This window comes from Euleptes europaea, chromosome 1, assembly GCF_029931775.1.
Source record: "Euleptes europaea isolate rEulEur1 chromosome 1, rEulEur1.hap1, whole genome shotgun sequence".
In the NCBI taxonomy this organism is placed as follows: domain Eukaryota; kingdom Metazoa; phylum Chordata; class Lepidosauria; order Squamata; family Sphaerodactylidae; genus Euleptes; species Euleptes europaea.
This window is the reverse complement of record NC_079312.1, coordinates 172,295,812-172,311,709: the sequence shown is the minus strand read 5'-3', so window position 1 is coordinate 172,311,709 and position 15,898 is coordinate 172,295,812. Positions and strand designations below refer to the sequence as shown.

General features: G+C 48.0%; 1 protein-coding gene across 3 annotated transcripts in view; it reads right to left on the bottom strand.

Annotated features, from left to right (window-relative positions):
• The window catches only part of OLFM2 (olfactomedin 2), a 240,665-nt gene that overhangs the window by 10,963 nt on the left and 213,804 nt on the right, over nucleotides 1–15,898 (bottom strand). For all 3 annotated transcript variants that reach the window (XM_056867383.1, XM_056867381.1, XM_056867382.1), the window contains exons 4-5: nucleotides 11,781–12,000; nucleotides 7,061–7,167 (exon numbers count right to left, since the gene is read on the bottom strand). In XM_056867383.1, the coding sequence (XP_056723361.1) occupies nucleotides 7,061–7,167; nucleotides 11,781–12,000 (327 nt within the window). The remainder of the gene's footprint in view (nucleotides 1–7,060; nucleotides 7,168–11,780; nucleotides 12,001–15,898) is intronic.

Here is a 15,898-nt window from a genome sequence, read left to right as displayed (position 1 = left end):
TAGATAGATAGATAGATAGATAGACTGACCAGCAAACTGGTTAATAGTATCTAAGTCATGAAGAGTAATAGTACTGCACTATTCTTTTTTTTTAATTATTTTTATTATTTTCTACAATTCAACAAAAATAAACATATCTCAACAATATATTCAGTTGTAACTGCTTGTAACAAAAAAAGTTCATTGCTATTACTGAGAATATGTTATCTATAATATTCAATGCTATCTACTATATGTGACTTCCCCGCATCTTCTTCAGTCACTAATTCTACTGGTTAACACTTTTGCATTTCAAATTAATTTCTAATCCTTATTTTCTCTCATACAGACTTGCTTTAAGCCATCTATACTACTTCTATAAGCAATTTCAAGTCCTACCTAGTTATAATATTATCATCATTGTCTCTATATAACATTCTATTATTCTATAATAAAGGGATTAGATCAATACATAAACAAATTTTCCCATTAAAATTCATCAAAGTAAATCCACCGTGGCTCCCTTACACCCCAAAAATAAGCATCATTTTAGCCATTATCTTGTTTTAGGAGGGGATCTGCCAGTCCTTTATTTCCCAATCCCCACCCCCCGTTTTTCAATATAGTAGCTGCAATTCTGGCCTCTGAAAATGTAAAAAAAGATCCCAGTGATTGTATCCATTGGCTTCTTGTTAAAATTTCCAGCAGCTTCTTGGTAAAATCCTTCGTCATGTCTCCTTCCATCGCTGGCTGCCAGGAAGTGTTTTCTTGGGATAATAATGTTCCTCCTGTCAGCAGTAACTCAGACAAGTAGATTGTAGAGGTATTGAGTTCTCTCATGTTGCTCTCTCTCATTGCCAGCTGGTCACTTGCAGCTACCTCTTTAAAAATAAATTGTTCTAATTCATTGTCATTTTTTCCAGATTTTATCACCATTTCCACATAGCATTCAATCGTCATCTCCTTAGTAGAATCTTTTTTTTCCATTGACATAATTGTTGTCATATCTTGGGTCTTCATATCGTGGATCTCCTCAATAATTGTGTCCAGTTTTCCATTAATTGATTTAAATAGGATATTCATCACCTCAGCTAGTTGAAATACTTGATGTGAGAGCGCTTGTTGTTTTTCAAAGACTAAATCTTGTTGCACTGCAAACATGTCCATTTGTTTGAGTAACATCTCTTCCATCCTCTTGTTTGACATATCTGCTTGTATTCTTATATAGAAGCAGGCTTTGTAATTTTCAAGATATCCTCAATTACGCTTCAAAGCAGCACAGATAAAGAAAAGAAAGTAGACAGGAAACTGCAGTATCATAGACCCTGCGTCGTCTCCTCTCGGTGGTTAAGTGGTAGGAACGATTTGATGGTTACACCGGAGAGATTCACTTCAAGTCTTCCAATCTGCCCTGTCTTTTCGATGGTAACAAAGCCCTTCTTATTATCTTCCGGTCTTAAGAGGCGACGTGGCTGGACATTGAATCAAAGAGAGCCGGAAGTGGGGGGGGAAGGTTTTCGTCTCCCTCCCTCCCCTCAAAGCATTTAATTGGTAGTTGTAAAGTCATTCAAAAGTCCCTTTTATTGCGTCTACTCACTGATCAAGTTGATAAGGTCTTAGTCAGTTCATTTAATGGCATTTGTTTATTTTAAAAGTCTTGTTACGCTGGGCAGGGAGTTGCCGGTTTTCGTAGGTGTTTTTATCGTCATTCAGGTCTTCTCAATCAAGATAAAGGCAAAAAGTGTCTTTTTACTCACTCTGACTTCCAAAGGTGAGGCTTCTTGTTCTTTTCATAATTATTTGATGTTAATGTATAGAGGAGGTCAAAGCCTATAATCCAAAGAGTCGTCCGTGGCAATGGTAGCCCCTATGTGCCGGCGGGGACAACTTCCAAATCTACGAGAGGCTTAATGAAAGCTCTCTCAGAGAATATGGGAGTCCAAACCGCTCTTGAAGGCTGCAGGGAAATTTCCTGCTTCCCGATCCACTATTTAGGACCGAGTTGGAGTGCTTTTTGCACTCCAAATCTAAACGACTCTTGGTGTCTCCTGGGAGCCCCCAGGAAACAATGGCGCTCGGACCAAACACTCTACAGGAAGTCCATAGTACTGCACTATTCTGGACTGATCAGGTCTCATCTGAAGTTCTGCGTCCAAGTCTGACCACCACATTGTGAGAAAGATGTAGTCAAATTTGAAGGGGTTCTGAGGAGAGCAACTCAGAAGGCTAGGGGTCAGTAAAACAAGGTCTGGGGAGACCATTTCTCCAGAGGCCAGGTCTACCATCACTTTTGGTGATAGGTCATAGCCCCGTTGTCTGGAGGCCAGGTCTACTGCCATTGTTTCCAAAAGGTGGTAGACCAGATGCCAGATCTACCTCCACGGTTTCCAAAGGGCTGTAGACCAGAGGCCAGATCTACCGCCACAGTTTCCAAAGGGCTGTAGACCAGAGGCCAGATCTACCTCCACTGTTTCCAAAGGGCTGTAGACCAGAGGCCAGATCTACCTCCGCTGTTTCCAATGGAGGGTAGGGAAGACTGAGGGGAGACCCGATTGTGCCCTGCAACTAGGCCAAGGACTCTCACATAGAAGAGGGCAAACACTTGATCTCTGTTGCTCTGCCGGGCAAGACTAGATCTAAGGGCTTCAGTTACAGAACGGCAGATCGTAGTAGAACATCAGGAGAAAGGTAAGACCTTACCTAAAGGTAAGACCAGTTCATCAATGGAACCCATTATATGAGGGGGGTTATCTCTCTCATTGGAGGTCTCCAAGCAGAGGCAGGGCAGCTATCTGTTGGGGAACGCTATGAATTTCTTTTCCCCGGGTTTCCTGATTGGCTTTCTTGTTCCCGAGAAGCTAAACGGCAGAGACTGAGCAAACATCCCCCAACCTTTACGGATGATTTACGCTTGTTTGATTAAATGTTTTCTCTCCTTTAATTTACTGAGTTTAAAAGACATTTTCCCTCTTTTTTTCTGCTGATCAAACGCCCGAGTAGTTTTTAATAACCGAAAAAGTGTCTGCGATAGCAAGAGGCGGGCAAGATTGATTTCGCACTTGGAGGAGGATCAGACAAAGTTCCCTTCTTTGGTCTGTTTTGGACAGCTGGGGTGGGGAAGCGGCGGGGGGGAAGAGCTTCTTAAGTTGTTTTCTGCTCAGTAAATCAGTTATTGTAGAACCGAGAGACTTGTCTGAGCCCTTGAAAATGGGGAATCTGCGAGGAGGAACAGCAGTTGGAGTGAACCATACCTGAACTTCTGCAGGAACACATTTGGAGGAAGTTCTGAAAGGCTTGCAGTAGGGTTGCCAGCTCCATGTTGGGAAATACCTGGAGATTTGGGGGCGGAGCCTGAGGAGGGCAGGGTTTGGAGATGGGAGGGACTTCAACACCATAGAGTCCAATTGGCAAAGCGGCCATTTTCTCCAGGGGAACTGATCTCTGTCGGCTGGAGATCAGTAGTAATAGCGAGAGATCTCCAGCCACCACCTGGAGGTTGGCAACCCTAGCTTGCAGACATTGCTGCTCATGCTCGCAGATTCAAGCCCGAGTTCATACATGCAAGAGAATGAGGGGGGAATGAGATAGCAGAGCCCTGAGGTGGTAAAATGGACTGCACACCTAAAGTTGCCAGCTCCAGGTGGGGAAATACCGGAAGATTTGGGAGGGGGGTGGAGCCTGGGAAGATCAGTGTTTGGGGAGGGACCTCAATGGGATATAATGCCATAGAGTTCACCTTACAGCATGGTGTAGTGGTTAAGAGCGCTGGTTTGGAGCGCTGGTTTGGAGCATATCTGATCTAGAGATATGGGTTTGAGTCCCCACTCCTCCACATGAGTGGCGGACACTAATCTGGCAAACTGGATTTGTTTCCCCGCTCCTACACATGAAGCCAGCTGGGTGACCTTGAGCTAGTCACTCTCTCTCAGCCCCACTTACCTCACAGGGTGTCTGTTGTGGGGAGGGGAAGAGAAGGTGATGGTAAGCCAGTTTGATTCTTCCTTTAAGGTAAAGGTAAAGGTCCCCTGTGCAAGCACCAGGTCATTCTTGACCCATGGGGTGATGTCACATCCCGACATTTTCTAGGCAGACTTTGTTTACGGGGTGGTTTGCCAGTGCCTTCCCCAGTCATCTTCCCTTTACCCCCAGCAAGTTGGGTACTCATTTGACCGACCTTGGAAGGATGGAAGGCTGAGTCAACCTTGAGCCGGCTACCTGCTTTAGTGGTAGAGAAAGTCGGCATATAAAAACCACCACTACCACCACCACCACCACCTCCTCCTCCTCCTCCTCCTTGTTCTTCTTCCCTCCCCCCACCAAGTGGCCATCTTCTCCAGGTGAACTGGTATCTGCCGCCTGGAGAACAGCTGTAACAGCGGGAGACGTCCAGCCGCCACTCTACTCGGTCATTGGACCTTTTTGGCATAATTTGCTTGTGCCTTGCATTTGGCACATTGAATTTTTTTGGCACACATTGCATTTAAAATATTTTTGGCTGTTTGGACTGCAATTGGATGTATGATTGTATTATTGTTGGGTTTTGACTTTTGTATGATGATTTAATATGTATAAGATGTTGCATGTACCTAGTCCTACTTTATAGATTTATTACAATTGTTATTCTGATATACAAATATTGGCCACCGTGCTGAGTTCCTTTTGTTGCTAGGCTTCCTACAGCACGATTTTTTTTGTGTTATAACCACCTGGAAATTGGCAACCCTATGCAGACCACAGGTGGCGGATTCCATCTTTGAACATTCCTTTGCAGGAAAACTCCATGCAAACCGAAAGTGGGGAGAAAGGATCTATCCCCGTCTTTGCTTGTGTGCATGTTTTCCATTTGCAGGGAGTGGTTGTTGTTTTTTTAACACAAAGAAGCACTGAAAAATGGGCTGCTTCTCGGCCCTTCACCTGCAGCTGGAAGCTCTACGATTTCATTACTACCCAATTTTGAGTGCAGGTATGAACCAGATCTGAGACTTCATGGGATGAGAAGCATCCAGGTGACTGTTCCAGCTAGAGGTTCCAACTGCTACTATAGTGGCCAACAGAGCGTCCCCTTCCAAGCAACACTCAGCAATGCCCTGTCTACCCTCCTGTGAGCAATTGCCTAGGCTTCTTTTTGGGTATGGAACAGCAGGGAGGAATGAAAGAATGTTGGATCCCTTTAGCATCCTTATTCCTGTTTGCTACTCCCAAGTGCAAAGAAGAAGCTTTTTGCAGGTGGCAGTAGCAGCTGTTGAAACCTTTAGCTGCTACAGGCTTCTTGTCTCGCTGGGCCTGAGCCTCACTTTCAGAGGAGAAGAAGAAGAAGAAGAAGAAGAAGAAGAAGAAGAAGAAGAAGAAGAAGAAGAAGAAGAAAGAAAGAAAGAAAGAAAGAAAGAAAGAAAGAAAGAAAGAAGAGGGGGCGTGGCTCAGTGGTACAGCATTTGCTTGGCATGCAGAAGGTCCCAGGTTCAATCTCCAGCATCTCCAGTTAAAGGGACTAGGCAAGTAAGTGATGTGAAAGACCTCAGCCTGAGGCCCTGGAGATCTCCCGCTATTACAACTGAGCTCCAGGTGATAGAAATCAGTTCCCCTGGTGGAAATGGCTGCTTTGGCCATTGGACTCAATGGTACCAAAGTCCCTCCCCTCTCCAAACCCTGCCCAACTCAGGCTCTGCCCCCCAAATCTCCAGGTATTTCCCAACCCAGAGCTGGCAACCCTGGCAAAGAGGGAACTGGCCTCAATCCCCTCTTCTTCCTCCCCCAACACAGAGTCAATTCCAAGAATGGCCCTGCTTAGTTGCTATTTTCCTTCCAAAATGCAGGGAATAAATACACAGGGATCTTTCAAGTCTGCTTGTCACATCTTGCCCAATGGTCACGCACGTCAAGAATGCTAGACAAGAACACCAGAGTGAAAACTGTAAGCGGGGAGAGAGAGCTGAGCAGTCAGGGAAAGGGGGAGAGGCATGGGTGTGATGGACAGGGACACAGGGATTTTGGCTTTTTAAAAAGCTGAACATAATCATTTTTCCTCTTGCTTTCACGCCCGCTGAATAATGGGTTTCCAGTCCACTTTCACGCCACTTTGCAATGGGATTTACTGCCTGAAGCAGCAAAATCCACTTGCAAACAATCACTAAAGTGGATTGTATGTGCGAAAACACATTTTGGACCTTTCCCAGACATGACAGTCCATGCATACTGGGAAGCTGGCAACCATGTCAAGATCCTGCCAATACACATGATTGACACAAGAGACCACATGCAGATTTTTGGCTCCAGTGACCGTGAATTAAAAAAAAAACCTGGGGTTTGTGCGGAGTGTCCAAAGGCTGTTAGTACCTGAAAAATCTCTGTGTTGCACACTACACGACATGAAAACCACATGTATCAGGAGGATGCCAGGAAGAGTCCGCTCCTGATATGTGCTCTTGGCAGGCTCTGAAGAGGGATTTTAAACTGAAGAAGAGGAAGAGTTGGTTTTTATATGCCAACTTTCTCTACCACTTGAGGAAAAATCCAGCCGTCTTACAATCTCCTTCCCTTCTTCTCCCCACAACAGACACCCGGTGAGGTAGGTGGGGCTGAGAGCGTTTGGAGAGAACCGTGACTGGCCCAAGGTCACCCAGCTGGCTTCATGTGTGTGTGTGTGTGGGGAAACCAACCCAGTTCTCCAGATTAGAGCCTGCCGCTCATGTGGAGGAGTGGGGAATCAAACCAATTTCTCCGGATTAGAGTCCGCCACTCTTGAGCACTACACCACGCTGGCTCTCTAATCTAATCTAATCTAATCTAATCTAATCTAATCTAATCTAATCTAATCTAATCTAATCTAATCTAATCTAATCTAATCTAAACATGCCTACCTTGCTCTCATGTTTTGTTAATGTCAGAAGAAGGAACCGAATGGGTCTCTTTCCAGCTGCTGGGTTTGCTAGATAAGACAGAGGTAGCTGGACTCCTTTGCGGGTCTTACATTTCTACTGGTCCCCAGCCTCTCAGAAGGGCCGTATGTAACACACTGAGTCATGCAACTGGAATCTATTGAGGTGAAGAGAGCACTGTAAGATACACTCTCTGAGGCACTCACCCGGCTGTCAGAACTTGGGGCCACGGTGTCAGTCATCCATGAGCCAAATCTGGACCCCGACGCCCGGATGGTGATGGGGTTGCTTACCCCGGTCAGCTTTCCGCACCCTGAAGTACAAAAAGACAAAGTAGATTAGGAGCAAGTTCTTTGACGTGTCTAGAAATTGGGACCTGCCTCTAACAACCGAGTGGCTGCATGGGGCCCGGCAAGTAGTAGTAGAAGAGTTGGTTTTTATACACCAACTTTCTCTACCACTTAAGGAAGAATCAAACCGGCTTACAAGGGGACTTCATGTGTAGGAGAGGGGAAACCAATCCGGTTCTCCAGATTAGCATCTGCCGCTCACGTGAAGGAGTGGGGAATCAAACCTGGTTCTCCAGATCAGAGTCCACCGCTCCAAACCAGCACTCTTAACCACTACACCATGCTGGCACAGTGCATTCCACTTACACTGTGCATACCTAGGGTGGGCAAAGAGCAGACAGCAATGACTACATTTTGTTGTTCCTTTTCTCCTTGGTCCAGTTTGGACACTCTAACCTCTACAATATCCTGGCCCTTCTCCTTCCCTTCAGGCCAGAGGTTATGATGGGCCAAAAGAGGGCAGGACTAGGTGTCCTCCTATGTTTAGCTCAAACTAAGACAAAGTAAGTAAGCTGATATGTGTGCGTATATGTGCAGTCAAGTCACAGCTGACTTCGGGCGACCCCATAGGGTTTGCAAGGCAAGAGACATCCTGAGGGGCTTTGCCATCGCCTGGCTCCACATGGGCTGAGAGAGATCTGTGACTGGCCCAAAGTCACCCAGCAGGCTTCATGCGGAGGAACAGGGACTCAAACCCGGTTCTCCAGATCAGAGTTCAACATAAGAACATAAGAAAGGCCCTGCTGGATCAGACCAAGGTCCATCAAATCCAGCAGTCTGTTCACACAGTGGCCAACCAGGTGCCTCTAGGAAGCCCACAAACAAGACTATTTGTTGCAGCATTGTCTTGCCTGTGTTCCAAAGCACCTCATATAATAGGCATGCTCCTCTGATCCTGGAGAAAATAGGTATGCATCATGACTAGTATCTATTTTGACTAGTAGCCATGAATACCCCTCTCCTCCATGAACATGTCCACTTCCCCCTTCAAGACTTCCAAGTTAGTAGCCATCACCATATCCTGGGCCAGGGAGTTCCACAATTGAACTATGCGTCATGTGAAGAAATAACTTCCGTTTGTCCATTTTGAATCTCTCACTCTCCAGCTTCAGCAGATGACCCCATGTTCTAGTATTATGAGAGCGGGAGAAAAGCTCTCCAGTCTCTCCATACCATGCATAATTTTATAGACCTCTATCAGGTCTCCCCTTAACTGTCTTCTTTCCAGGCTAAACAGCCCTACGCGTTTTAACCGCTCCTCACAGGGCAGTTGCTCTAGCCCCCTGATCATTTTGCTGCTCTTTTCTGCACCTTCTCAAGCTCTGCAATATCCTTTTTCGGATGTGGGGACCAGAACTGTACACAGTATTCCAAGTGTGCCGCTCTTAACCACTACGCCACGCTGGCTCTCTGAAGCCAACATACTGTAAGCCGAAAGAGATGTTTCGAAAAGCTTGGCTCAGGGCTGACGATCCCTACGAGGAGAGGGAAGAGGCAGAAGCCTCTTTCGCGATGCAGGATGAGGGATCCACGCTGCGTATCCCTCAATTTAACGTTATTAAATGCATTTCCACTATTGCTGGGGCACGCTCTATTGCTTGGCTTCTGGCATGCACTGTAATTTGGCTTGATTGCTGGCTGAAATTCTATGGTATTTAGGCTCGGGAGCTGTTGCCCGAGCTCGCGGTGCTATTTTCAGCCGAGAGGATTCCCCCCCCTTCCTTTCTGGTTTGTTTCTTTATTTCTTTGCCTAAAGTCTTCTAAGCTTACATCAGGGCCAGTTTGGACTTAATCTTGTAAAGCGGTGGGCAAGCTGACAGATGTAACCCCGACGCTAATCACCCCTCGAGGGTTTTGCAGCCTCAACTCCACTGCCAGCAGAAGGAGGGGCCGCCAACCACACACGGCAGCTCAGAGCTGGAGAGATCTCAGCGTGGTTAATCCGCAGGCCAGGTCATCACTTCACAAAGAGGGGAAACAATATCGGCTCGGCTGCGCCGATGAATACCTGTCGCAAGGAGCAGCCGCTTCCTTTGCGTTCCCGTCGCCTGGTTCAAAGCCCTGTTTTTCCTCACCTGTGTCTTACTGCCAGAGGGAACAGACATTCGCCAGAGTGCAAAAATCTGGCAAGCTCTTTGAACTGTGGAACTCCCTGCCCCAGGATGTGGGGATGGTTGCTGACTTGGAAGGCTTCAAGAGGGGAGTGGACAGGGTCATGGAGGAGAGGGCTATCCATGACTACTAATCAAAATGGATACTAGCCATGATGTGTACCTATTCTCTCCAGTATTCGAGGAGCGTATAATATTAGGTACTGTGGAACACAGGCAACACAATGCTGCTGCGGTCGTCTTGTTTGTGGGCTTCCTAGAGGCACCTGGTTGGCCACTGTGTGAACAGACTTGATGGTCTGATCCAGCAGGGCTTTCCTTACGTTCTTATGGAGGATGGAGCTATCCATGGCTACTAGTCAAAATGTATACTAGTCATGATGCATGCCTATTCTCTCCAGTCTTAGGGGAGCATGCCTATAATAACAGATGCTGTGGAACACGGGCAGGATAATGCTGCTGCAGTCGTCTTGCTTGTGGGCTTCCTAAAGGCACCTGGTTGGCCACTGTGTGAACAGACTGCTGGACTTGATAGGCCTTGGTCTGATCCAGCAGGGCTTTCCTTACGTTCTTATGTAAGCAAGTGCCGAAAACATCAGCCTACACAGGACAGATTCTAGCTAGCCCGTTAAAAAGTTCATTCTCCCCTCCCAGATCTCATGGCCAAAGTCTAGTGGGCAACCTGTTTTCTACCGCCTGAAAAAACCGATCGATAACCACAAGAATTTTGATTTAGGATTCTGAGCTCCAATTTTGGATTCTGCTATTCCAAAAACAAGGTGGGGGGAAGTATCGCTAAGGGCATCTACCTAGCTTGCTCAGTTTTGAGAGAATTTATGTTCTCCTGGGAATGGATTGTAGCATACCTACAACCAAAGAGAATGGCTTTCCCTTCCCAGCCTTTCAGTTACACGTGCTGCTTTGCTTTCAGTCAGCAAAGCAGCACATGATAGATGATGACGAAGAAGAGTTGGTTTTTATATGCCAACTTTCTCTACTACTTAAGGAAGACTCAAACTGGCTTACAATCACCTTCTCTTCCCCTCCCCACAACAGACACCCTGTGAGGTGAGGCTGAGAAAACTGTGACTAGCCCAAGGTCACCCAGCTGGCTTCATGGGTAGGAGTGGGGAAACAAATCCAGTTCACCAGATTAGCCTCCGCCGCTCATGTGGAAGAATGGGGAATCAAACCCAGTTCTCCAGATCAGATCAGACTCCACTGCTCCAAACCACCACTCTTAATCACTACACCATGCTGGTAACAACGGATACAAGGTATCTAAATGGAACCTCCACATTCAGAAGCAGTATACCCCAGAGAAGTAAACATTGGGGACAAAAAAAATCTCCAGGAATTTCCCAATCTGGAATTGGCAACCCTAACAAATTATCCAAGTGTTTTAATTCCCTGTCTTTCTCAATTAAAAAAAAATGCTGGTCAGTACTTGATCAAAGCTTGAGAAATACACATAACATACATAAAACAGGAGACTGTATTTTATCGAGTGGGTAAACTGTTCCAAGCAGTTCACTCATCTGAAAAGCAATCCTCCCCCTGGAGAACAGCTGGTGTTCAAAACCACTGTAGTTGTTCCCTCCCCCTTGCAATTTTCATAGCTGTTGGCTGCTTCGCCCCCCACCCATAGCTTCCATTAAGGGGAGAAAATAGCCGATCCTCTGGGCATGGCAAGGTGTTAAACGAGCGCTGGAAGCACTCTGCAGAAGGAAAGGAGGCCACAGAGAGGAAGGAACCCTCTCCCCAATGCGAAAGCCAATGTAAAGAGATGGGGCGGCCAGGAGCGGCGGGGGGGGGGGGGGGAGTAACAGGATCAGCCACATGGGATCATCTCCTTGCCAGTCTAACATTTCGAAATGCAGATGCTTCAGGGTTGACTGGAGGTTGCTATACAGAGCGTTAACAGACCAGTATGGGGCCTGGTCCAGATGGGCAGGAGAAAGACACGGTAGAGTCTGGGGGGGGGGGGCGTAATGGCCTGTGCCGCTTCAGTCTGGAGTGGGGAGACTCGCATCTTTTTCATGCTCCCCCTGTGAAAACTCGCTGCCAGTCAAAAATGACAGAAGAAGAAGAAGAGTAGGAGTTGGTTTTTATATGCTGACTTTCTCTACCGCATAAGGGAAGAAGAAGAGTTGGTTTTTATATGCTGACTTTTCCTCTACCGCTTTAGGCAGAATCAAACCGGCTTACAATCACCTTCCCTTCCCCTCCCCACAACAGACACCCTGTGAGGTAGGTGGGGCTGAGAGAGCTGTAACTAGCCCAGGGTCATCCAGCTGGCTTCATGTGTAGGAGTGAGGAAGCAAATCCAGTGCACCAGATTCGCCGCCCCCCCTGCTGCTCATGTGGAGGGACGGGGAATCGAACCCGGTCCTCCAGATCAGAGTCCCCTGCTCCAAGCCACCACTCTTAACCACTATGCCACGCTGCCTCTCGGCGTTTCCTACCTAGCTTCTGCATGCAAGCATGCAAGCGGGCCTCCAGGACCAGCACCCTCTGCTGGAGCTCCTCGTAGTCGTAGGCCCCCATCTCTTCCTGGATCTGCAGCAGGCTCCCCGAGAGGTTCCTCACTTCTTCCTTCAGCTGCACGATGGAGCGCGTGTCCGCCTTGTACTGGTCCAGCACACGGATCAGGGGCATCAGCTCCGTCATCTTCTCCTTGAGCTCCTGCCGGAAAGGAAGCCGAGAAACCGAATGAAAAGGGGCAAAAAAAAAATCCCTCTCACCCCATCTTAGGGTTGCCAGGTCCATCTTCGCCACTGGCGGGAGGCTGTTGGGGGTGAAGCCTGCGGAGGGCGGGGTTTGGGGTGGGGAGGGACTGCAATGCCATAGAGTCCAATGGCCAAAGTGGCCATTTTCTCCAGGGCTGGAGATCTCCTAACGTGGCTGGAGATCTCCTGCAGTCCTAAGCAAATGTATATCCTTCTAAGTGCATTGAAGTCGATGGGCTTAGAAGGGTGTATCTCTGCTTAGGACTGTACCCTAATCATGCAATTGTATGCAGAGTTATCTCAGTCTAATAGGGTTGCCAGCTCCAGGATGGGAAATAAGTGGAGATTTTAGGGGTGGATCCTGAGGAGGGCGGGTTTGAGGAGAGGAGGGGCTTCAATAGTGTATAATGCCATCGAGTTCGCCTTTCAATGTGGCCATTTTCTCCAGGGGAACTGTTGCCTGGAGGTCAGCTGTAATAGCAGGAGATCTCCAGCCACTGCCTGGAGATTGGCAACCCTTTTCATCCCTCCCAAATAGGGTTGCCAGTTCCGAGCTGGGAAATACCTGGAGATTTTAGGGGTGCAGCTTGAGGAGGGCAGGGCTTGGAGAGGGAAGGGACTTCAATAGCGTGTAATGCTATATGTCCACCTTCCAAAGCGACCATTTTCTCCAGGTAAACTGATCTCTGTCGCCTGGAGGTCAGCTGTAATAGCAGGAGATCTCCAGCCACTGCCTGGAGGTTGGCAACCATAATGCCCTCCAATTATTATTATACTTTATTATGGTCAAAGACCAGCATAAAAAATAACATCACAGAAGCAAATACTATAATCCCCTCCAAATTTAATCTTCAGTGTGCCACAGCCAACATTTACTTTACTTATTTATTTTAAATCTTTTTCCATTCAATTTATTACGGTCATTGACCAGCAAAGCAAATATTCAAAGGGATTAAAATTGATTAAAAAGGTAAAATATAACAATATATCTATATGTAAATATAACGACAGAGGAGCCTCGTGGCGCAGAGTGGTAAGCTGCAGTACTGCAGTCCAAGCTCTGCTCATGACCTGAGTTTGATCCAGAAGGAAGTCGGTTTCAGGTAGCCAGCTCAAGGTTGACTCAGCCTTCCGTCCTTCCGAGGTTGATAAAATGAGCACCCAGCTTGCTGGGTGGTAAAGGGAAGATGACTGGGGAAGGCACTGGCAAACCACCCCATAAAACAAAGTCTGCCTAGTAAACGTCGTTGGGATGTGACGTCACCCCATGGGTCAGGAATGACAGGGGACCTTTACCTTTTATTAAATGTAACGATAAATCTCTATGTATTTATTCTCTTCCTTACGGCGCTGCAGGTGGCTTACAATATCCATAAAATAAGTAAGACAGATTACATAAGGCATCTAAAACCAACATTTAAAAATAACAATTGAGGATTGCTTGAACCAACTGCAGTAGTGAACAAAACCATCTTTTATCAAACGGTTTCAGAGGGTAGCTGTGGTGGTCTGCGGAAGAACAGTTAAGATTCGAGTCCAGTAGCACCTTAAGAGATCGAGAAGATTTTTGGGGCTGAGGTCCCTCCCCTCCCCAAACCCCGCCCTCCCCAGGCTCCACCCCCAAAATCTCCAGGTGTTTCCCAACCCAGAGCTGGCAACCCTAGCCCACCGCCGGGTGACAGAATTCCAAAGGCGTCCACAGGCCTGAAGAGTTTGGGGACCCCTGCCTTAAGTGATATCACAGGTCCACACTGGGCGCTGACAGTCACTCAACCACACAGTACTTCGGTAGAGGCCTTGCTGCCTTCATTGTGTGTGTGTAAAGTGCCGTCAAGTCGCGGCTGACTTATGGGGACCCCTTTTTGGGGTTTTCATGGCAAGAGACTAGCAGAGGTGGTTTGCCAGTGCCTGCCTCGGCACAGCAACCCTGGACTTCCTTGGTGGTCTCCTATCCAAATACTAACCAGGGCCGACCCTGCTTAGCTTCTGAGATCTGACGAGGTCAGGCTAGCCTGGACCATCCAGGTCAGGGCTCTGCCTTCATTACCAGCTCCCAATTTGCTCCAGGGAGGGTGCAGGGCCCCCTTTTCCGTTCAGCGGACCTCAAGAGGTGTTGGCTAGTAGTCTTCCACTAAACCATCCCATGCGTTGTCCCTGCCCAAAACAGAAGCGCCCTGTGCAGGATCGCCAGCTCCGGGTTAGGAAATACCTGGAGATTCTGGGGGTGGAGCCTGGGGAGGAGCTGTGGCTCAGTGGTAGAGCATCTGCTTGGCATTCAGAAGGTCCCAGGTTCAATCCCTGGCATCTCCAATTAAAGCGACTAAGCAAGTAGGTGATGAACACATGAAGCTGCCTTATACTGAATCAGACCCTTAGTCTATCAACGTTGGTAATGTCTACTCAGACCGGCAGTGGCTCTCCAGGGTCTCAGGCAGAGGTCTTTCACATCACCTACTTGCCTGGTTCCTTTAACTGGAGATGCTCTGGGGATTGAACCTGGGACCTTCTGCATGCCAAGCAGATGCTCGACCACTGAGCCACTGCCCCTCCCCTTAAGTGATATGAAAGACCTCTACCTGAGACCCCAGAGAGCCGCTGCTCGTCTGAGGAGACAATGCTGACTTTGATGGACCCAGGGTCTGATTCAGTATCAAGGCAGCTTCATGTGTTCATGAGGAGGGCGGGGTTCAGAGAGAGGAGGGACTTCAACGCCGTAGAGCCCAATTGCCAAAGCGGCCATTTTTTCCAGGGGAACCGATCTCTGTCACCCAGTTGTAATAGCGGGAGCGCTCCAGCCACCACCTGGAGGTTGGCAACCCTAACCCTGTGCCACGCCTGCTACAAAAGGAACCGCGGCCCTAGCTTCAGCTGGCTTCCCACAACACGGGCAACTCCCGTCCTCTTTCACCTCCCCCTAATGAAGATCAAGGGGTTTGTGCCTTTTCTTTTAACCCCGGGCTGTTAATGATGACCGAGCTCCCGGAATGTCGTTAGGGACTCATCAACATGCAAAAAGCCACACGTCGCCTCCCGGATCCCAAGTTAATAATAATTATGATGCTTAGCAACTCTGCTTCCTCCGAGCCCTTCCCGAGCATCGTCTAATTGCTTGCTATGCCGATGAGTAACGTTCCTCATTTGTTCGCCTTGCCAAGTGAGGGGAGGTAAGAGCCGCCTGATCAACGGAAGAGGGAGGGATGTCAGGGGCCAAAGGACACCGGGACACCGATGTTGCATGACTGGAATTCTGGGTTGTCATTTGGTCTAAGGAAGAGGGGAATTGAATCCCCCCCTCAACTTTCTCCTGGATTGGAAGGCTCCCTTTCCAGAACTGTCTTACTTTCCGGCGGAGGGAAAAAGACGGGATTATATGGGTCTTTTATCCTACTGGGGCTTCAAGTATGGAGGGGGGGGGTTTGATTGGGGAAACGGCACATGGAGTTAGCCAGCGTGGTGCAGTGGTGAAGAGCAGTGGTTAAGAGTGGTGGACTCTAATCTGGAGAACCGGGTTGGTTTCCCCACTCCTCCACATGAGCGGCGGACTCTAATCTGGTGAACTGGGTTGGTTTCCCCACTCTTCCATATGAGAGGCGGACTCTAATCTGGAGAACCGGGTTGGTTTCCCCACTCCTCCACATGAGAGGCGGACTCTAATCTGGAGAACCGGGTTGGTTTCCCCACCCTTACACATGAAGCCAGCTGGGTGACCTTGGGCGAGTCACAGCTCTCTTAGAGCTCTCTCAGCCCCACCTACCTCACAGGGTGTCTGTTGTGGGGAGAGGAAGGGAAGGTGTTTGTAAGCCGGTTTGATTCTTCCTTAAGTTGTAGAGAAAGTCAGCATATAAAAACCAACT